This window comes from Salvelinus fontinalis, chromosome 31, assembly GCF_029448725.1.
Source record: "Salvelinus fontinalis isolate EN_2023a chromosome 31, ASM2944872v1, whole genome shotgun sequence".
NCBI classification, from domain to species: domain Eukaryota; kingdom Metazoa; phylum Chordata; class Actinopteri; order Salmoniformes; family Salmonidae; genus Salvelinus; species Salvelinus fontinalis.
Genome location: NC_074695.1, coordinates 10,228,966 through 10,252,108, shown reverse-complemented (window position 1 = coordinate 10,252,108; position 23,143 = coordinate 10,228,966). Strand labels below are relative to the sequence as shown.

The following is a 23,143-nucleotide window of genomic DNA, read 5'->3' as shown; positions in this document are numbered from 1 at the left end:
AAGCATGTTTTGATTTCACAAGTTCTGATAAAGCGTTATATTTCTGAGATGATTTTCCACGACACATCATCACTTAACCATTCATCATGACCATCAACACGATAACTACTAGCCATCATCACTTAACCATTCATCATGACCATCAACATGATAACTACTAGTCATCACTCACTTAACCATTCATCATGACCATCAACATGATAACTACTAGTCATCACTCACTTAACCATTCATCATGACCATCAACATGATAACTACTAGTCATCATCACTTAACCATTCATCATGACCATCAACACGATAACTACTAGCCATCATCACTTAACCATTCATCATGACCATCAACATGATAACTACTAGTCATCATCACTTAACCATTCATCATGACCATCAACACGATAACTACTAGTCATCATCACTTAACCATTCATCATGGCCATCAACATGATAACTACTAGACATCATCACTTAACCATTCATCATGACCATCAACATGATAACTACTAGTCATCATCACTTAACCATTCATCATGACCATCAACACGATAACTACTAAACATCATCACTTAACCATTCATCATGGCCATCAACATAACTACTAGTCATTATCACTTAACCATTCATCATGACCATCAACATGATAACTACTAGATATCATCACTTAACCATTCATCATGACCATCAACACGATAACTACTAGTCATCGTCACTTAAGGGCAGGGAAAGCTTGTTGGACACTAAGAAAGCTTTGTTGTAGAAAGTTTAACACAAAATCCGGAGAGGGGCCAGCTGAGTATAAGCCTGTATCATCTGCATATAAATGGATGAGAAAGTTTCCTACTGCCTGAGCTATGTTGTAAATTGAGAAGAGTGTGGGGCCTAGGATCAAACCTTGGGGTACTCCCTTGGTGACAGGCAGTGGCTGAGACAGCAGATGTTCTGACTTTATACACTGCGCTCTTTAAGAGAGGTAGTTAGCAGACCAGGTCAGAGACACGAATAATCCTATGTCGGCCCACAAGACTGTAATGCTCTAGACAATAAGCTCTGTGTCTGCTCAACACATGCCAGTCATTTTGCATCCACTTTCTGGTTAAGAGGTTAGAGGGCTTCCCTTGTTGACTAAATTCACATGGAAAAGTTTGGATGGATTTCCCTAAAACTGTCCTGAACAATTTACATGGTGTTTGAAAGTTCAAACAAAACCTTGTTGTTTTGGTTTCTTGTTTAATTAGTAGATGTCATTAACATAACTCTTTATTTCTCTCCATCTATTTCTCTCTCTTCTCCCTATCTAAAATGACTAAACCCATTGAACTGCCTGCAGACTTTGGGATTAACATTTTTCTCTCTTCCCTGTGCCTTGCCCTTGTCTGGGCAACTCACCTTATCTGTCATAAATACCTGTTCAAACTCTGTGACAGCTAGACTAGGCGTACATAGTATCTGAGTGCCATTCTGTGTGAAAATGATGACCTATGAGTGACAGAAAGGCCTAGTACAGTCAAAAACGTGATTTTCCTGTGCTTTTTATATATTTTTCCACACTATGAGGTTGGAGAATATTGTGAAAATTTGATAAGAGCTGTTTGAAAAGACCACCTGAAACTTCAGCCTGTAGTAGTGGGATGGAGTTTTGGCCTGTCGGTGACATCACCATGCGATAAATTAGTTAATAGACCAATAAGAGAGTTCCAAAAAAAAAGTTTCCCCTTCCCACTCAAACAACTCCCAGAGTCCTTGAAAAATTCTTGCTTCAGAAACTTGAGCTAAAAAGCAATTACATATATTTTTTTTAACCATTTTAATTGAAACCAATCACAGTAAGGTACTTAATTGTTACCCCAGAAATGATTTGATGTTGAGACAAAAATGACTTTATTGGACCTTTAACAGAACAAATAAATATTTTCCACAGACTTGTAAACTTTTGACTGGGATTCAAACTGAGCCGACGTTTGCAGAACATTAACGTTAAAAGCTGCATTGTCGACAACCCCGCCATCAGATTGATTCCCGGCCTTAGAAATTGCTAAATGAATCACACACTTCAACAACTGCAACGAATTCCTACGTCTCAGAGACATTTATTTCAGAGATAAACAAAAACACCGAAAATATAAATAAACAGTTCTCTTCAACAGGGCGTAGTGAACCAAGTCAGAAGGGTTGGGAAAATAAATGAACACATCAGTCATAGAGTTAGTTTACCACAGGCATACACACGTCTGAAAAGAGACCGTTATGAAGCTACAATACGTCACTACCGGTAATACAAAGTTATTACAGCGTTTTGGCACAAGTTGAGTGCGTTCACCTTTCATTTGAGTTTTATGGCCATACAGACAAATCTATCAGTTATTATTGATTGTAAAAACAGAACGTGATGTAGTATCTCCATCTAAAGTAGACGATGCGAACATGGACCTTTATTCGTTTCGTTTGCAGAACACTGACCCCTAGTTCAGATATAATGTTCACAGAGTGGTGTAATATGCAACGATATGATATAAGATATGATAGTCACTATTATGAAAGTCCATTGTCAGGTGGAGTCTGATGAATCTGAGCCAAAAGATAAGTTACCGTAGCAACAGCTCAAAGTGTCTTAATGTCGCCCAGGTATAAAACTAGCCTGAAATCAAGAACCTGTTTCGTGCCACCATTCCACTCCTTGTACTCCTTGTCATTGCCAAAAATGTTGTTTGGTGTGGTAAGGAGTGGAATGTTAGCACAGACTGGAATTCTCCAGGTTAGTATAAAACCATAAAGGCTTAAGAAATATTTCCAGAAATACACGGGTCGGATAACACAAGGAACCAGGAGATATGGGTCGGATAACACAAGGAACCAGGAGATATGGGTCAGGTAACACAACGAACCAGGAGATATGGGTCGGATAACACAAGGAACCAGCAGATACGGGTCGGATAACACAAGGAACCAGGAGACATGGGTCGGATAACACAAGGAACCAGGAGATATGGGTTGGTTAACACAAGGACCAGGAGATATGGGTCGGATAACACAAGGAACCAGGAGACATGGGTCGGATAACACAAGGAACCAGGAGATATGGGTCGGATAACACAAGGAACCAGGAGATATGGGTCGGATAACACAAGGAACCAGGAGACATGGGTCGGATAACACAAGGAACCAGGAGATACGGGTCGGATAACACAAGGAACCAGAAGATACGGGTCGGATAACACAAGGAACCAGGAGACATGGGTCGGATAACACAAGGAACCAGCAGATACGGGTCGGATAACACAAGGAACCAGGAGACATGGGTCGGATAACACAAGGAACCAGGAGATATGGGTTGGTTAACACAAGGACCAGGAGATATGGGTCGGATAACACAAGGAACCAGGAGACATGGGTCGGATAACACAAGGAACCAGGAGATACGGGTCGGATAACACAAGGAACCAGGAGACATGGGTCGGATAACACAAGGAACCAGGAGACATGGGTCGGATAACACAAGGAACCAGGAGATATGGGTCGGATAACACAAGGAACCAGGAGATACGGGTCGGATAACACAAGGAACCAGGAGATACGGGTCGGATAACACAAGGAACCAGGAGATACGGGTCGGATAACACAAGGAACCAGGAGATATGGGTCGGATAACACAAGGAACCAGGAGACATGGGTCGGATAACACAAAGAACCAGGAGATATGGGTCGGATAACACAAGGAACCAGGAGGTACGGGTCGGATAACACAAGGAACCAGGAGATACGGGTCGGATAACACAAGGAACCGGGAGATATGGGTCAGGTAACACAACGAACCAGGAGACATGGGTCGGATAACACAAGGAACCAGGAGATATGGGTCGGATAACACAAGGAACCAGGAGATACGGGTCGGATAACACAAGGAACCAGGAGATACGGGTCGGATAACACAAGGAACCAGGAGACATGGGTCGGATAACACAAGGAACCAGGAGACATGGGTCGGATAACACAAGGAACCAGGAGATATGGGTCGGATAACACAAGGAACCAGGAGATACGGGTCGGATAACACAAGGAACCAGGAGATACGGGTCGGATAACACAAGGAACCAGGAGATACGGGTCGGATAACACAAGGAACCAGGAGATATGGGTCGGATAACACAAGGAACCAGGAGACATGGGTCGGATAACACAAAGAACCAGGAGATATGGGTCGGATAACACAAGGAACCAGGAGGTACGGGTCGGATAACACAAGGAACCAGGAGATACGGGTCGGATAACACAAGGAACCGGGAGATATGGGTCAGGTAACACAACGAACCAGGAGACATGGGTCGGATAACACAAGGAACCAGGAGATATGGGTCGGATAACACAAGGAACCAGGAGATACGGGTCGGATAACACAAGGAACCAGGAGATACGGGTCGGATAACACAAGGAACCGGGAGATATGGGTCAGGTAACACAACGAACCAGGAGATATGGGTCGGATAACACAACGACCAGGATTGAGAATATAGTGTTTTTCTATACCGGCAGAAAAAAATTACCTGAAAAATAACATGTTAGCCTATTCACTTGCAAATAAATACATTCAGAAATGATATTACAGTAACATTTACACAGTTAAAATGTACAAATTATTTTGACAGACAGGAATAGATGAATTCTCTCGTACTGCATTGTCCAGATCTCTTCCAGGCCTCTCACACACAGTTCTTTCTATCAAACCATATCTGCCAGTAAAGTCTGTGCAAAGATTTTCCTTAAAAACAAAGTACATATATTCTCTACTCTGTCCTGGCAATGGGTTTGATAAGAAGAGACATGAAGAGATATGAAGTGAATGATAGGGTCAATTCCAATATCCACACTCACATACCACTTAGTATGCAGCAATGCTTTGGGGATGTATTCTCCTATTCTAGTGTGGCACAGCTCTATTCTTTTCCTCCTCCCTCTACTTCCTCCCTCCTCCTCCACTTCCCTGCTCCCCTTCCCTCCTCTTCTCTGCTCCTCCTCCCTGCTCCTGCTCCCTCCACTTCCCTGCTCCTCCTCCCCCCCTCTTCCCTCCTCTTCCTCCACAGGCCCCATACGAAGGTTGCCCTCCTCCCTGTTACGCCTCCTCCCTATTACTCCTCCTCCCTCCTCCTCTCTCCCCCTACACAGCCTCCCCTCCTCCTCTCTCCCCCTACACAGGTTCCATGCGCAGCCTCCCGTCCTCCTCTCTCCCCTTAAACAGGCCCCCTACACAGCCTCCCCTTCTCCTCTCTCCCCCTAAACAGGCCCTCTACACAGCATCCCCTCCTCAGTGTGGATGGCCTCCAGCTCCTCTGTGTGGATGGCCATACGAAGGTTGCCCTCCTCCCTGTTACTCCTCCTCCCTCCTCCTCTCTCCCCCTACACAGGTACCCTACACAGCCTCCCCTCCTCCTCTCTCCCCCTAAACAGGCCCTCTACACAGCATCCCCTCCTCCGTGTGGATGGCCTCTGGCTCCTATGTGTGGATGGCCAGCTCCTCTGTGTGGATGGCCAGCTCCTCTGTGTGGATGGCCTCCAGCTCCTCTGTGTGGATGGCCTCCAGCTCCTCTGTGTGGATGGCCTCCAGCTCCTCTGTGTGGATGGCCTCCAGCTCCTCTGTGTGGATGGCCTCCAGCTCCTCTGTGTGGATGGCCTCCAGCTCCTCTGTGTGGATGGCCTCCAGCTCCTCTGTGTGGATGGCCTCCAGCTCCTCTGTGTGGATGGCCTCCAGCTCCTCTGTGTGGATGGCCTCCAGCTCCTCTGTGTGGATGGCCTCCAGCTCCTCTGTGTGGATGGCCTCCAGCTCCTCTGTGTGGATGGCCTCCAGCTCCTCTGTGTGGATGGCCTGGGTGATGAGGTTAAGCTCTTCACACATGGTCTCATAGCGGTACTCCACACGGATGTCGGGGACGTTGGTGCGTCGGATGTCGTTGCCCTCCTGGCCCTCCTTGATGTAGTGAGGGCCCAGCCAGTAACTCTTCACCTGGGGAAAGAAAGGGGAGGGGCATGATGAAATGGAACTCTTCTGGAGACATTTACATGAGAAATGAAGAGTAAAACGTTTTTGGGGAAAAGGCCTAGGTACGTAAAGAAGATATACATCATCAAAGGTTAGTGATTAATTTTATCTCTATTTCTGCTTTTTGTGACTCCTGTCTTTGGCTGGAAAAATGGCTGTGTTTTTCTGTGATTTTGCGGTGACCTAACATAATCGTTTGTGGTGCTTTCGCTGTAAAGCCTTTTTGAAATCGGACACTGTGGTGGGATTAACAAGAAATGTATCTTTAAAATGGTGTGAAATACTTGTATGCTTGAGGAATTTTAATTACGAGATTTCTGTTATTTGAATATGGCGCCCTGCACTTTCACTGGCTGTTGTCATATCGACCCCGTTAACGGGATTGCAGCCCTAAGAAGTCTTTATGACATTGACAGCTTACAGACGGTAGGAAATTAAGGTCACAGTTATGAAAACTCAGGATACTAAAGAGGCCTTTTTTACTGACTCTGAAAAACTCCAAAATAAAGATGCCCAGGGTCCCTGCTCATCTGCGTGAATGTGCCTTAGTCATGCTGCAAGGAGGCATGAGGACTGCAGATGTGGCCAGGGCAATAAATTGCAATGTCCGTACTGTGAGACGCCTAAGACAGCGCTACAGGGAGACAGGACGGACAGCTGATCATCCTCGCAGTGGCAGACAACGTGTAACAACACCAGCACAGGATCGGTACATCCGAACATCACACCTGCGGGACAGGTACAGGATGGCAACAACAACTGCCCGAGTTACACCAGGAACACACAATCCCTCCATCTGTTCTCAGACTGTCCGCAATAGGCTGAGAGAGGCTGGACTGAGGGCTTGTAGGCCTGTCGTAAGGCAGGTCCTCACCGGCAACAACGTCGCCTGTGGGCACAAACCCACCTTCGCTGGACAAGACAGGACTGGCAAAAAGTGCTCTTCACTGACGAGTCGCGGTTTTGTCTCACCAGGGGTGATGGTTGGATTCACGTTTATCGTTGAAGGAGTGAGCGTAACACCGAGGCCTGTACTCTGGAGCGGGATCAATTTGGAGGTGGAGTCATGGTCTGGGGCAGTGTGTCACAGCATCATCGGACTGAGCTAGTTGTCATTGCAGCCAATCTCAATGCTGTGCGTTACAGGGAAGACATCCTCCTCCCTCATGTGGTACCCTTCCTGCAGGCTCATCCTGACATACCACCAGCCATACTGCTCGTTCTGTGCATGATTTCCTGCAAGACAGGAATGTCAGTGTTCTGCCATGGCCAGCGAGGAGCCCGGATCACAATCCCATTGAGCACATCTGGGACCTGTTGGATCGGAGGGTGAGGGTTAGGGCCATTCTCCCCAGAAATGTCCAGGAACTTGCAGTTGCCTTGGTGGAAGAGTGGGGTAACATCTCACAGCAAGAACTGGCAAATCTGGTGCAGTCCATGAGGAGACGCACTGCAGTACTTAATGCAGCTGGTGGCCACACCAGATACTGACTGTTACTTTTGATTTTGACCCCCCCTTTGTTCAGGTACACATTATTCCATTTCTGTTAGTCACATGTCTGTGGAACTTGTTCAGTTTATATCTCTGTTGTTGAATCTTGTTATGTTCATACAAATATTTACACATGTTAATTTTGCTGAAAATAAACGCAGATGACAGTGAGAGGACATTTCTATTTTCCCTGAGTTTATTACAACTTTCAAGAATAAGTTGAAAGCCAGAATGAGTTCCTTAAAAAAAAATATATATATATATATACAGTAGAAGTTGGAAGTTTACATACACTTAAGGTGGAGTCATTAAAACTTGTTTTTCAATCACTCCACAAATTTCTTGTAAGCAAACTATAGTTTTGGCAAGTCGGTCAGGACATCTACTTTGTGCATGACGCGAGTCGTTTTTCCAACAATTGTTTACAGACAGATTATTTTACTTATAATTCAGTGTATCACAATTCCAGTGGGTCAGAAGCTTACATACACTAAGTTGACTGTGCCTTTAAACAGCTTGGAAAATTCCAGAAAATGATGTCATGGTTTTAGAAGCTTCTGATAGGCTAATTGACATCATTTTAGTCAATTGGTGGTGTACCTGTGGATGTATTTCAAGGCCTACCTTCAAACTCAGTGCCTCATTGCTTGACATCATGGGAAAATAAAAAATAAATCAGCCAAGACCTCAGAAAACAAGTTGTACACCTCCACAAGTCTGGTTCATCCTTGAGAGAAATATCTAAGCACCTAAAAGTACCATGTTCATCTGTACAACCAATAGTACGCAAGTATAAACACCATGGGACCACGCAGCCGTCATATCGCTCAGGAAGGAGAAGCGTTCTGTCTCCTGGAGATGAACGTACTTTTGTGCGAAAAGTGCAAATCAATCCCAGAACAACAGCAAAGGACCATGTGAAGATGTTGGAGGAAGGTACAAAAGTATCTATATCCACAGTAAAACGAGACCTACAGTATATCGACATAACCTGAAAGGCCGCTCAGCAAGGAAGAAGCCATTGCTCCAAAACCGCCATAAAAAAGCCAGACTACGGTTTGCAACTGCACATGGGGACAAACATTGTACTTTTTGGAGAAATGTCCTCTTGTCTGATGAAACAAAAATAGAACTGTTTGCCCATAATGACCATCGTTATGTTTGGAGGAAAAAGGGGGAGGCAGGCAAGCCGAAGCACACCATCCCAACCGTGAAGCACGGGGGTGGCAGCATCATGTTGTAGGGGTGCTTTGCTGCAGGAGGGACTGGTGCACTTCACAAAATAGATGGCACCATGAGGAAGGAAAAGTATGTGGATATATTGAAGCACCATCTCAAGACATCAGTCAGGAAGTTAAAGCTTGGTCGCAAATGAGCCTTCCAAATGGACTCAGTTACACCAGCTCTGTCAGGAGGAATGGGCCAAAATTCACCCAACCTATTGTGGGAGCTTGTGGAAGGCTACCAGAAACGTTTGACCCAAGTTAAACAGGCAATATTACCAAAATACTAATTGAGTGTATGTAAACTTCTGACTCACTGGGAATGTGATGAAAGAAATAAAAGCTGAAATAAATCATTCTCTCTACTATTATTCTGACATTTCACTTTCTTAAAATAAAGTGGTGATCCTAGCTGACCTAAGACAGGGAATTTTTACTAGGATTAAATGTCAGTAATTGTGAAAAACTGAGTTTAAATGAATTTGGCTAAAGTGTACAGTCGTGGCCAAAGGTTTTGAGAATGACACAAATATTAATTTTCACAAAGTCAGTTTGTATGATGGCAATTTGCATATACTCCAGAATGTTATGAAGAGTGATCAGATGAATTGCAATTAATTCCAAAGTCCCTCTTTGCCATGCAAAATGAACTGAATCCCCCCAAAAACATTTCCACTGCATTTCAAACCTGCCACAAAAGGTCCAGCTGACATCATGTCAGGGATTCTCTCGTTAACACAGGTGTGAGTGTTGACGATGACAAGGCTGGAGATCACTCTGTTATGCTGTTTGAGTTCGAAGAACAGACTGAAGCTTCAAAAGGAGGGTGGTGCTTGGAATCATTGTTCTTCCTCTGTCAACCATGGTTACCTGCAAGGAAACACGTGCCGTCATCATTGCTTTGCACAAAAAGGGCTTTACAGGCAAGGATATTGCTGCCAGTAAGATTGCACCTAAATCAACCATTTATCGGATCATCGAAAACTTTAAGGAGAGCAGTTCAATTGTTGTGAAGAAGGCTTCAGGACACCCAAGAAAGTCCAGCACGCGCCAGGACTGTCTCCTAAAGTTGATTTAGCTGCGGGATCGGGGCACCACCAGTACAGAGCTTGCTCTGGAATGGCAGTGAGTGCATCTGCACCCACAATGAGGCAAAGACTTATGGAGGATGGCCTGGTGTCAACAAGGGCAGCAAAGAAGCCACTTCTCTCCAGGAAAAACATCAGGGACAGACTGATATTCTGCAAAAGGTACAGGGATTGGACTGCTGAGGACTGGGGTAAAGTAATTTTCTCTGATGAATCGCCTTTCCGATTTTTTGGGGCATCCGGAAAAAAGCTTGTCCGGAGAAGACAAGGTGAGCGCTACCATCAGTCCTGTGTCATGCCAACAGTAAAGCATCCTGAGACCATTCATGTGTGGGGTTGCTTCTCAGCCAAGGGAGTGGGCCCCCTCACAATTTTGCCTAAGAACACAGCCATGAATAAAGAATGGTACCAACACATCCACATCAACACATCCTGCCTTTTCCAGCATGATGGAGCACCTTGCTATAAGGCAAAAGTGATAACTAAGTGGCTCGGGGAACAAATCATCAATAATTTGGGTCCATGGCCAGGAAACTCCCCAGACCTTAATCCCATTGAGAACTTGTGGTCAATCCTCAAGAGGCGGGTGGACAAACAAAACCCCACAAATTCTGACAAACTCCAAGCATTGATTATGCAAGAATAGGCTGCCATCAGTCAGGATGTGGCCCAGAAGTTAATTGACAGCATGCCAGGTCGGATTGCAGAGGTCTTGAAAAAGAAGGGTCAACTGCAAATATTGACTCTTTGCATCAACTTCATGTCATTGTCAATAAAACCCTTTGACACTTGTGAAATGCTTGTAATTATACTTCAGTATTCCATAGTAACATCTGACAAAAATATTTTAAAAAACTGAGGCAGCAGACTTTGTGAAAATTTATATTTGTGTCATTCTCAGAACTTTTGGCCACGACTGTATGTAAACTTCCGACTTCAACTGTATATACAGCTCTGGATAAAATTAAGAGACCAAAATTATCAGTTTCTCTGGTTTTACTGTTTATAGGTATGTGTTTTTTTGGGGGGTAAAATAAACATTTTTGTTTCATTCTATTAACTACTGACAACATTTCTCCCAAATCCCTGTCATGGCCAGCCCAATATGTTCTAGTCAGATTTCTCCCAAATCCCAAATAAAAATATTGTCATTTAGAGCATTTATTTGCAGAAAATGACAACTGGTCAAAATAACAATAAAGATGCAGTGTTGTCAGACCTCCAATAATGCAAAGAAAATACATTCATATTCATTTTTAATCAACCCAATACTAATGTTTTAACTTAGGAAGAGTTCAAAAATCTATATTTGGTGGAATAACCCTGATTTTCAATCACAGCTTTCATGCGTCTTGTCATGCTCTCCACCAGTCTTTCACATTGATGTTGGGTGACTTTATGCCACTCCTGGTGCAGAAATTCAAGCAGCTCGGCTTTGTTTGATGACTTGTGACCATCCATCTTCCTCTTGATCACATTCCCAGAGGTTTTCAATGGGGTTCATGTCTGGAGATTGGGCTGGCCATGACAGGGTCTTGATCTGATGGTCCTCCATCCACACCTTGATTGACCTGGCTGTGTGGCATGGAGCATTGTCCTGGTGGAAAAACCTATCTTCAGAGTTGGGGAACATTGTCAGAGCAGAAGGCAGCAAGTTTTCTTCCAGGACAACCTTGTACGTGGATTGATTCATGCGTCCTTCACAAAGACAAATCTGTCTGATTCCAGCCTTGCTGAAGCACCCCCAGATCATCACCGATCCTCCACCAAATTTCACTTGGGTGCGAGACATGGAGAGGCCTACAAGCCACAGAGTCTGGCACCCACTGTGAAATTTGGTGGAGAATGAATTTATTCATACCATTTCATCCTTCCATGAGATATAGTCCCGACACAAATATAGGGTTACTACCCAAGCCGGTATAGTTTTTTCCCCCAGTATCTTCAGTATTTCCAGTATATGTGTTATGCTTCTTAATAGGTTTTACTGTATGTGTGTGTCAGGGTCATTATGCTAAGGGAAGTCATATCCCCCGTGCATCCCGCAAAGGCGGAGGGGTTGCTAACATTTACGATAGCAAATTTCAATTTACAAAAAAAAAAAGACATTTTCGTCTTTTGAGCTTCTAATCATGAAATCTATGCAGCCTACTCAATCACTTTTAATAGCTACTGTTTACAGGACTCCTGGGCCATATGCAGCGTTCTTAACTGAGTTCCCTGAATTCCTATCGGACCTTGTAGTCATAGCAGATAATATTCTAATTTTGGTGATTTTAATATTCATATGGAAAAGTCCACAGACCCACTCCAAAAGGCTTTCGGAGCCATCATCGACTCAGTGGGTTTTGTTCAAAATGTCTCTGGACCAACTCACTGCCACAGTCATACTCTGGACCTAGTTTTGTCCCATGGAATAAATGTTGTAGATCTTAATGTTTTTCCTCATAATCCTGGACTATCGGACCACCCTTTTATTACGTTTGCAATCGCAACAAATAATCTGCTCAGACCCCAACCAAGGAGCATCAAAAGTCGTGCTATAAATTCTCAGACAACACAAAAATGCCTTGATGCCCTTCCAGACTCCTTCTGCCTACCCAAGGACGTCAGAGGACAAAAATCAGTTAACCACCTAACTGAGGAACTCAATTTAACCTTGCGCAATACCCTAGATGCAGTCGCAACCCTAAAAACGAAAAACATTTGTCATAAGAAACTAGCTCCCTGGTATACAGAAAATACCCGAGCTCTGAAGCAAGCTTCCAGAAAATTGGAATGGAAATGGCGCCACACCAAACTGGAAGTCTTCCGACTAGCTTGGAAAGACAGTACCGTGCAGTATCGAAGAACCCTCACTGCTGCTCGATCATCCTACTTTTCCAACTTAATTGAGGAAAATAAGAACAATCCAAAATCTATTTTTGATACTGTTGCAAAGCTAACTAAAAAGCAGGATTCCCCAAGAGAGGATGGCTTTCACTTCAGCAGTAATAAATTCATGAACTTCTTTGAGGAAAAGATCCTGATCATTAGAAAGCAAATTACGGACTCCTCTTTAAATCTGCGTATTCCTCCAGGGCTTAGCTGTCCTGGATCTGCACAGCTCTGCCAGGGCCTGGGGTCGGTAGAGACACTTAAGTGTTTTAGTACTATATCTCTTGACACAATGATGAAAATAATCATGGCCTCTAAACCTTCAAGCTGCATACTGGATCCTATTCCAACTAAACTACTGAAAGAGCAGCTTCATGTGCTTGGCACTCCTATGTTGAACATAATAAACGGCTCTCTATCCACCGGATGTGTACCAAACTCACTAAAAGTGGCAGTAATAAAGCCTCTCTTGAAAAAGCCAAACCTTGACCCAGAAAATATAAAAAACTATCGGCCTATATCGAATCTTCCATTCCTCTCAAACATTTTAGAAAAAGCTGTTGCGCAGCAACTCACTGCCTTCCTGAAGACAAACAATGTATACGAAATGCTTCAGTCTGGTTTTAGACCCCATCACAGCACTGAGACTGCACTTGTGAAGGTGGTAAATTACCTTTTAATGGCATCAGACCGAGGCTCTGCATCTGTCCCCGTGCTACTAGACCTTAGTGCTGCCTTTGATACCATCGATCACCACATTCTTTTGGAGAGACTGGAAACCCAAATTGGTCTACACGGACAAGTTCTGGCCTGGTTTAGATCTTATCTGTCGGAAAGATATCAGTTTGTCTCTGTGAATGGTTTGTCCTCTGACAAATCAACTGTACATTTCGGTGTTCCTCAAGGTTCGTTTTAGGACCACTATTGTTTTCACTATATATTTTACCTCTTGGGGATGTCATTCGAAAACATAATGTTAACTTCACTGCTATGCGGATGACACACAGCTGTACATTTCAATGAAACATGGTGAAGCCCCAAAATTGCCCTTGCTAGAAGCCTGTGTTTCAGACATAAGGAAGTGGATGGCTGAAAACGTTCTACTTTTAAACTCGGACAAAACAGAGATGCTTGTTCTAGGTCCCAAGAAACAAAGAGATCTTCTGTTAAATCTGACAATTAATCTTGATGGTTGTAAAGTCGTCTCAAATAAAACTGTGAAGGACCTCGGCGTTACTCTGGACCCTGATCTCTCTTTTGACGAACATATCAAGACTGTTTCAAGGACAGCTTTTTTCCATCTACGTAACATTGCAAAAATCAGAAATGTTCTGTCCAAAAATGATGCAGAAAAATTAATCCACGCATTTGTTACTTCTAGGTTAGACTACTGCAATGCTCTACTTTCTGGCTACCTGGATGAAGCACAAAATAAACTTCAGTTAGTGCTAAATACGGCTGCTAGAATACTGACTAGAACCAAGAAAATTGATCATATTACTCAGGTGCTAGCTTCCCTACACTGGCTTCCTGTTAAGGCAAGGGCTGATTTCAAGGTTTTACTGTTAACCTATAAAGCGTTACATGGGCTTGCTCCTACCTATCTTTCCGAGTTGGTCCTGCCGTACATACCTACACGTACGCTACGGTCACAAGACGCAGGCCTCCTAATTGTCCCTAGAATTTCTAAGCAAACAGCTGGAGGCAGGGCTTTCTCCTATAGATCTCAATTTTTATGGAATGGTCTGCCTACCCATGTGAGAGACGCAGACTCGGTCTCAACCTTTAAGTCTTTACTGAAGACTTATCTCTTCAGTAGGTCATATGATTGAGTGTAGTCTGGCCCAGGAGTGTGAAGGTGAACGGAAAGGCTCTGGAGCAACGAACCGCCCTTGCTGTCTCTGCCTGGCCGGTTCCCCTCTCTCCACTGGGATTCTCTGCCTCTAACCCTATTACAGGGGCTGAGTCACTGACTTACTGGTGCTCTTTCATGCCGTCCCTGGGAGGGGTGCGTCACTTGAGTGGGTTGAGTTACTGACGTGATCTTCCTGTCTGGGTTGGCGCCCCCCCTTGGTTTGTGCTGTAGTGGAGATCTTTGTGGGCTATACTCGGCCTTGTCTCAGCATTGTAAGTTGGTGGTTGAAGATATCCCTCTAGTGGTGCGGGGGCTGTGCTTTGGCAAAGTGGGTGGGGTTATATCCTTCCTGTTTGGCCCTGTCCGGGGATATCATCGGATGGGGCCACAGTGTCTCCTGACCCCTCCTGTCTCAGCCTCCAGTATTTATGCTGCAGTAGTTTATGTGTCGGGGGGCTAGGGTCAGTTGGTTATATCTGGAGTACTTCTCCTGTCTTATCCAGTGTCCTGTGTGAATTTAAGTATGCTCTCTCTAATTCTCTCCTTCTCTCTTTCTTTCTCTCTCTCGGAGGACCTGAGCCCTAGGACCATGCGTCAGGACGACCGGGCATGATGATCCTTGCTGTCCCCAGTCCACCTGACCTTGCTGCTGTTCCAGTTTCAACTGTTCTGCCTGCGGTTATGGAACCCTGACCTGTCCACTGGACGTGCTACCTGTCCCAGACCTGCTGTTTTCAACTCTTAATGATCGGCTATGAAAAGCCAACTGACATTTATTCCTGATTATTATTTGACCATGCTTGTCATTATGAACATTTTAAACATCTTGGCCATGTTCTGTTATAATCTCCACCCGGCACAGCCAGAAGAGGACTGGCCACCCCTCATAGCCTGGTTCCTCTCTAGGTTTCTTCCTAGGTTTTGGCCTTTCTAGGGAGTTTTCCCCAGCCACCGTGCTTCTACACCTGCATTGCTTGCTGTTTGGGGTTTTAGGCTGGGTTTCTGTACAGCACTTCGAGATATTAGCTGATGTACGAAGGGCTATATAAAATAAACTTGATTTGATTTGATTACCCAGTCCCGGGAGGCCACTAGACCTGTGATCGGAAGCCATTGACCAAACCTTTGGGTACCAGTAGACATTCACCACATACTGTGTGTGTGTCCATATTCTTTTTGGTATCATTGCTATGGTTATGTCACCAATATAATCTATGGTTGGAAATCTGGGCTATTAAGAGGAGGGGTAATCAGGTTAAGATGGACGTAAACAGAACCAAGACAGAGAGATAATGGTGGCGAGAATCCAAGGGGTATGGATAATTTAAATAAAAAATAAATGTCTATGTATATGATGTAAGGATGAAACTGTGTAAAAGGTGTGTGCAGAGACTAGGAAGACAGTTGCTCTGCCGAGCAGCTCGCCTCTATTGCTTTTGTAATAAAGTCTATCTTGATTCCACAAACTCGGAGGTGCTTTGTTTTTTGAGGGAAACTTGAGGACAATTTTCCACCACACTGTCTGGTCGTTCGTTCTATGCGTTCGGTTGCCAGAAACACGACCCAGTTGTTAAGTCTTTTTGTTTGACCAAGCCGTTCATTCTAAATATTCTACTGCCATACAGGCTGGCAACGTTCTTATCCCTTGCTTGCTAGCTAGCCAACTACGACTAATTTACAGTCCCGTCAAACAGTGCCCCCAGGATAACAACAAAGTAGCTGCATTTGAATTTTTTAAAGCTGTTTTCTAGTGACATTTATTTGGATACATCCATAACAATGTAGGTAATGTAGAGAGAAGATATTGCTCTGAACAGCAGTGGTACGTTTACCTTATGGGAGAAGCCGCTCATCAGAACACTGTTCCTGGCCAGCTCACACATGTCACAGGAGCTGAGCTTCCACACCTGAGCAGCGATGCTGTACTCCTCCATCAGGGGCTCCTGGAAAGGGACAGTATGGAATACAAGACAATCGTTTACAGACGTAGGGCTGGATTCAATCCGTATCGCAGAAGATCCCCATTATAGCTCGATTTGAAATGTGAAGGCAATGTTCCTGCTTTCACGGTGAACACTTTTAAATGTTGACACGGATCGTCCGCGATTCTTCCAAGATACGGATTGATTCCACCCCATACTGTTATAGTACGTTACGCATATCTAGGATTTTGTATTTTGTGTGTAGAGCAAGGGTTTTTATCCATTCATTGTGTTAAGTAGTCATTACGTCACCGACCGTCATCCACACTATCTACCAACTTACTGTCTTTTGTGTGTAGAGCACATGAAGAGTTTAACTCCAAAACACTTTTTATCCATTTTCAGACATTTTGGTAAATTAGCATTTATTGGCTAAAGATGAGAAGAGATTAATGTTTTTTTTTTTCCACTCTTAATGATAGCATGGGGTTGTTCAATGACAGACATGTATTTGTTTAACATTTATCACTTGATGGTTTCATTTCAGAGAAACAAATACAGTAACTGTAACGGGTGACGCTCTCCTCATCCTCAGATGAGGTGAGAAGAGAAGGATCCTCAGACCAAAACGCAGGCTTTGGGAAATAAGCCATCTTTATTAACACAACGATAAAGATGGCAACACGAAACGAAACAAACACTTGCAAAACTACAAAATAACAAAACGACGTTGACGAGACCTGAACATAAACTTACATAACTAAACATAAACTTACGTACAGGTAACAGACGACATCGAAACGAAAACGAAACAAACAAACGCTACAGTCCTATGTGGTACGAACATAACATACGGACACAGGAGACAATCACCCACAAACAAACAGTGAGAATGCCCTACCTAAATATGACTCTTAATTAGAGGCAAACGCAAACCACCTGCCTCTAATCAAGAGCCATACCAGGCAAACCAAAACCAACATAGAAACAGATAACATAGAATGCCCACCCAACCTCACGTCCTGACCAACTAACACACAAAAACTAACATAAATAGGTCAGGAACGTGACAGTACCCCCCCCACAAGGTGCGAACTCCGGACGCACCAGCACAAAGTCTAGGGGAGGGTCTGGGTGGGCATCTAACCACGGTGGTGGTTCAGGCTCGGGGCGCGGTTCCCACCCCACCATAATCCATCCTAACTTCCTCCCTCCAAGAATGTCCACCCTCTTTTGACCCCCACAAAATTCCCTTAACAACATATCTAATAGGGACAACACCGGGACAGAGAGATAAATCAAGAAAGAGGGATAGATAAGAATATAGAGATAGATGAAGATAGAGAGGGAGATTAGGATAGAGGGGCAACTCCGGACTGAAAGGCAGCTCCGGACAGAGAGACAGCTCTGGACTGATGGGCAGTTCTGGGTATCCAGCCTTTTCAGGCTGAAGGACAGCTCCTGGCTGACTGACGAATCTCGACGCTCATGGCTGGCTGACGGCTCTCGACGCTCATGGCAGGCTGACGGCTCTCGACGCTCATGGCAGGCTGACGGCTCTCGACGCTCATGGCAGGCTGACGGCTCTCGACGCTCATGGCAGGCTGACGGCTCTCGACGCTCATGGCAGGCTGACGGCTCTCGACGCTCATGGCAGGCTGACGGCTCTCGACGCTCATGGCAGGCTGACGGCTCTCGACGCTCATGGCAGGCTGACGGCTTTGGCTGCTCATGGCGCTCTGACGGCTCTGGCTGCTCATGGCGCTCTGGCGGCTCTGGCTGCTCATGGCTCGCTGGCGGCTCTGGCTGCTCATGGCTCGCTGGCGGCTCTGGCAGATCCTGTCTGGTTGGCGGCTCTGGCAGATCCTGTCTGGTTGGCGGCTCTGGCAGATCCTGTCTGGTTGGCGGCTCTGGCAGATCCTGTCTGGTTGGCGGCTCTGGCAGATCCTGTCTGGTTGGCGGCTCTGGCAGATCCTGTCTGACTGACGGCTCTAGCGGCTCCTGTCTGGCTGACGGCTCTAGCGGCTCCTGTCTGGCTGACGGCTCTGCAGGCTCATGGCAGACGGGCGGCTTTGCAGGCTCATGGCAGACGGGCGGCTTTGCAGGCTCCTGGCAGACGGATGGCTCAGACGGCGCTGGGGAGACGGATGGCTCAGATGGCGCTGGGGAGACGGATGGCTCAGATGGCGCTGGGGAGACGGATGGCTCAGATGGCGCTGGGGAGACGGATGGCTCTGGCCGGATATGGCGCACTGTAGACCTGGTGCGTGGTGCCGGAACTGGAGGCACCGTGCTAATGACAAGCACCTTCCTACTAGTGCGGGGAGCAGGGACAGGGCACACTGTATTCTCAAAGCCTACTCTATCCCTGATGCGTGGTACCGGCACTGGTGACGCCGGGCTGAGGACAAGCACATCAGGATTAGTAGGGGGAGAATATACAGTGTGTACAGGGCTCTGGAGACGCACTGGTAGCTTAGTGCGTGGGGCCGGAACTGGAGGCACCGGGCTAGATACACGCACTACAGGGAGAGTGCGTGGAGGAGGAACAGGGCTCAGGATACGCACTGGTAGCCTAGTGCGTAGTGTATACACTGTAGGTACTAGGCTGGGGCGGGGAGGTGGTGCCGGAAATACCGGACCGTGGAGGCGTACTGGCACTCTTGAGCATTGAGCTTGCCCAACCTTACCTGGTTGAATACCCCCGGTTGCCCGACCAGTGCGGGGAGGTGGAATAACCCGCACCGGGCTATGTAGGCGAACCGGGGAAACCATGCGTAAGGCAGGTGCCATGTATGCCGGCCCGAGGACACCTGGCTCAATACTCAATCTAGCCCTACCAGTGCGGGGAGGTGGAATAACCCGCACTGGGCTATGCACTCGTACAGGAGACACCGTGCGCTCTACTGCGTAACACGGCGCCTGCCCGTACTCCCGCTCTCCACGGTAAGCCTGGGAAGTGGGCGCAGGTCTCCTACCTGCCCTTGGCCCACTATCTCCTAGCCCCCCCCCAAGAAATTTTTGGGTATTACTTACGGGCTTTTTCGGCTTCCGTGCCAGACGCGTTCCCTCATAGCTCCGGTTCCTCTCCCAGGTAGCCTCTGCTCTCCTCAATGCCTCCACCTGTTCCCATGGGAGGCGATCCCTCCCAGCCAGGATCTCCTCCCAAGTGTAGCAACCCTTTCCATCCAAAACCTCGTCCCATGTCCATTGCTCCTTTCTCTCCTGTCCCTTACTCCGTTTCGTTTTCCCTTGCCGCTTGGTCTTAGCGTGTTGGTGGGTGATTCTGTAACGGGTGACGCTCTCCTCATCCTCAGATGAGGTGAGGAGAGAAGGATCCTCAGACCAAAACGCAGGCTTTGGGAAATAAGCCATCTTTATTAACACAACGATAAAGATGGCAACACGAAACGAAACAAACACTTGCAAAACTACAAAATAACAAAACGACGTTGACGAGACCTGAACATAAACTTACATAACTAAACATAAACTTACGTACAGGTAACAGACGACATCGAAACGAAAACGAAACAAACAAACGCTACAGTCCTATGTGGTACGAACATAACATACGGACACAGGAGACAATCGCCCACAAACAAACAGTGAGAATGCCCTACCTAAATATGACTCTTAATTAGAGGCAAACGCAAACCACCTGCCTCTAATCAAGAGCCATACCAGGCAAACCAAAACCAACATAGAAACAGATAACATAGAATGCCCACCCAACCTCACGTCCTGACCAACTAACACACAAAAACTAACATAAATAGGTCAGGAACGTGACAGTAACCATGTTAATTTGCGAAGATTCCGTTCCAGATAAACAATGGATATATAGCTAGCGTAAAATCTATGAATTCAAAATCAGAGAACAGTAATATTTTACACACTTGTGAAGGTACCCATAAGCAATAATTTATGATGGAAAAAATATATATATAAAAAATGTGTATATATCCTCTACAGGATTGGTGGGTCCACCTCGGGACGGTTGAGCTAACGTAGGCTAATGCAATTAGCATGAGGTTGTAAGTGAAAATACAATTTTCTTCAATGCTGCAGACATTTTTTAGTACCCTTCCTCAGATCTGTGCCTCGACACAATCCTGTCTCAGAGCTCTATGGACAATTCCTTCGACCTCATGGCTTGGTTTTTACTCTGACATGCACTGTCAACTGTGGGACCTTATATAGACAGGTGTGTGCCTTTCCAAATCATGTCCAATCAATTGACTTTACCACAGGTGGACTCCAATCAAGTTGTAGAAACATCTCAAGGATGATCAATGGAAACAGGATTCACCTGAGCTCAATTTCGAGTCTCATAGCAAAGAGTCTGAATACTTATGTAAAAAAGGTATCTGTTTTTAAATTTTAATACATTTGCAACAATTTCTAAAAACCAGATTTTGCTTTGTCATTATGGGCTATTGTGTGTAGATTACCGAGGATCTTTTATTTATTTAATCCATTTTAGAATAAGGCTGTAAAGTAACAAAATGTGGAAAAAGTCAAGGGGTCTGAATACTTTCCGAAGGCGCTGTATACTGCCCTTCCCTAAACAGTATAGTGCATTATTTTTTGACCAAAGCCCTATGCCATTTAGGATGCAGGCATAATGTTGTGTGGAGCACTCTGTCATTTGCAGTTGAGTCACATCACCAACCTTAGTGAAGTGGAACTGTAGAGGGTCGTCAGTGGACAGTGACACCATGAGTCCTCTGGACAGATATTCTGGCAGGGGGTTACGGTGGTAGCTGAGGAACAGGCTGTTGTTGCTGAGAGGAGACATGGCGATGCCGATCTGAGCCAGGTAGTACAGGTACTGCAGCACAGGGGCCTGAAGGAGAGAGGGGAGGAGATGGGTTGTGTTATATGTTCTGTTGTGGTCCGTAATCCCTTGTGACTGAAAACTTTGTTGATACAGAAGAACAACAATTAGGCTTAGATTGTTCACAAGATCATACTAGAGCCCTCAAACTCAACTCTGGACCCCGAAGCAAGTTCCAATGCATTTTTTCATTGTTCCCTTCAAATTTTTTTTAATTTTATTTCACCTTTATTTAACCAGGTAAGCTAGTTGAGAACAAGTTCTCATTTACAACTGCGACCTGGCAAAGATAAAGCAAAGCAGTGCGACACCAACAACGCAGAGTTACACATGGAATAAACAAGCGTAGAGTCAATAACACAATAGAAAAAAAAATGTCTATATACAGTGTGTGCAACTGGCGTGAGGAGGTAGGCAATAAATAGGCCATAGTAGCGAAGTAATTACAGTTTAGCAAATTAACACTGGAGTGATAGATGAGCAGATGATGATTTGCAAGTAGAAATACTGGTGTGCAAAAGAGTAGAAAAGTAAATAAAAACAATATGGGGATGAGGTAGGTAGATTGGATGAGCTATTTACAGATGTGCTATGTACAGCTGCAGCGATCGGTTAGCTGCTCAGATAGCTGATGTTTAAAGTTAGTGAGGGAGAAATAAGTCTCCAACTTCAGCGATTTTTGCAATTCATTCCAGTCATTGGCAGCAGAGAACTGTAAGGAAAGGCGGCCAAAGCAGGTGTTGGCTTTGGGGATAACTAGTGAGATATACCTGCTGGAGCGCGTGCTATGGGTGGGTGTTGTTATCGTGACCAGTGAGCTGAGATAAGGCAGAGCTTTACCTAGCATAGACTTATAAATGACCTGGAGCCAGTGGGTCTGGCAATGAATATGTAGCGAGGGCCAGCCGACTAGAGCATACAGGTCGCAGTGGTGGGTGGTATAAGGGGCTTTGGTGACAAAACGGATGGCACTGTGATAGACTTGCATCCAGTTTGCTGAGTAGAGTTTTGGAAGCAATTTTGTAAATCGCCGAAGTCGAGGATCGGTAGGATAGTCAGTTCTACGAGGGTATGTTTGGCGGCGTGAGTGAAGGAGGCTTTGTTGTGAAATAGGAAGCCGATTCTAGATTTAATTTTGGATTGGAGATGTTTAATGTGAGTCTGGAAGGAGAGTTTACAGTCTAGCCAGACACCTAGGTATTTATAGTTGTCCACATATTCAGAACCATCCAGAGTAGTGATGCTAGTTGGGCGGGCGGGTGCGGGCAGTGAACGGTTGAAAAGCATGCATTTGGTTTTACTGGCATTTAAGAGCAGTTGGAGGCCACGGAAGGAGTGTTGTATGACATTGAAGCTCGTTTGGAGGTTAGTTAACACAGTGTCCAAAGAAGGGCCAGATGTATACAGAATGGTGTCGTCTGCGTAGAGGTGGATCAGGGAATCACCCGCAGCAAGAGTGACATCGTTGATATATACAGAGAAAAGAGTCGGCCCGAGAATTGAACCCTGTGGCACCCCCATAGAGACTGCCAGAGGTCCGGACAACAGGCCTTCCGATTTGACACACTGAACTCTATCAGAAAAGTAGTTGGTGAAACAGGCGAGGCAGTCATTTGAGAAACCAAGGCTGTTGAGTCTGCCAATAAGAATATGGTGATTGACAGAGTCGAAAGCCTTGGCCAGGTCAATGAAGACGGCTGCACAGTATTGTCTTTTATTGATGGCGGTTATGATATCGTTTAGTACCTTGAGCGTGGCTGAGGTGCACCCGTGACCAGCTCGGAAACCGGATTGCACAGCGGAGAAGGTACGGTGGGAT

General features: G+C 45.4%; 1 protein-coding gene across 4 annotated transcripts in view; it reads right to left on the bottom strand.

Annotated features, from left to right (window-relative positions):
* Positions 1–2,063: 2,063 nt before the first annotated feature.
* The window catches only part of LOC129829513 (AMP deaminase 2-like), a 76,788-nt gene continuing 55,708 nt past the window's right edge, over positions 2,064–23,143 (bottom strand). For all 4 annotated transcript variants that reach the window (XM_055891237.1, XM_055891239.1, XM_055891240.1 and 1 more), the window contains 3 exons: positions 21,160–21,333; positions 16,395–16,505; positions 2,064–5,991 (listed from right to left, as the gene is read on the bottom strand). In XM_055891237.1, coding sequence (XP_055747212.1) covers positions 5,485–5,991; positions 16,395–16,505; positions 21,160–21,333 — 792 coding nt within the window. In that variant the 3' untranslated portion in view covers positions 2,064–5,484. The remainder of the gene's footprint in view (positions 5,992–16,394; positions 16,506–21,159; positions 21,334–23,143) is intronic.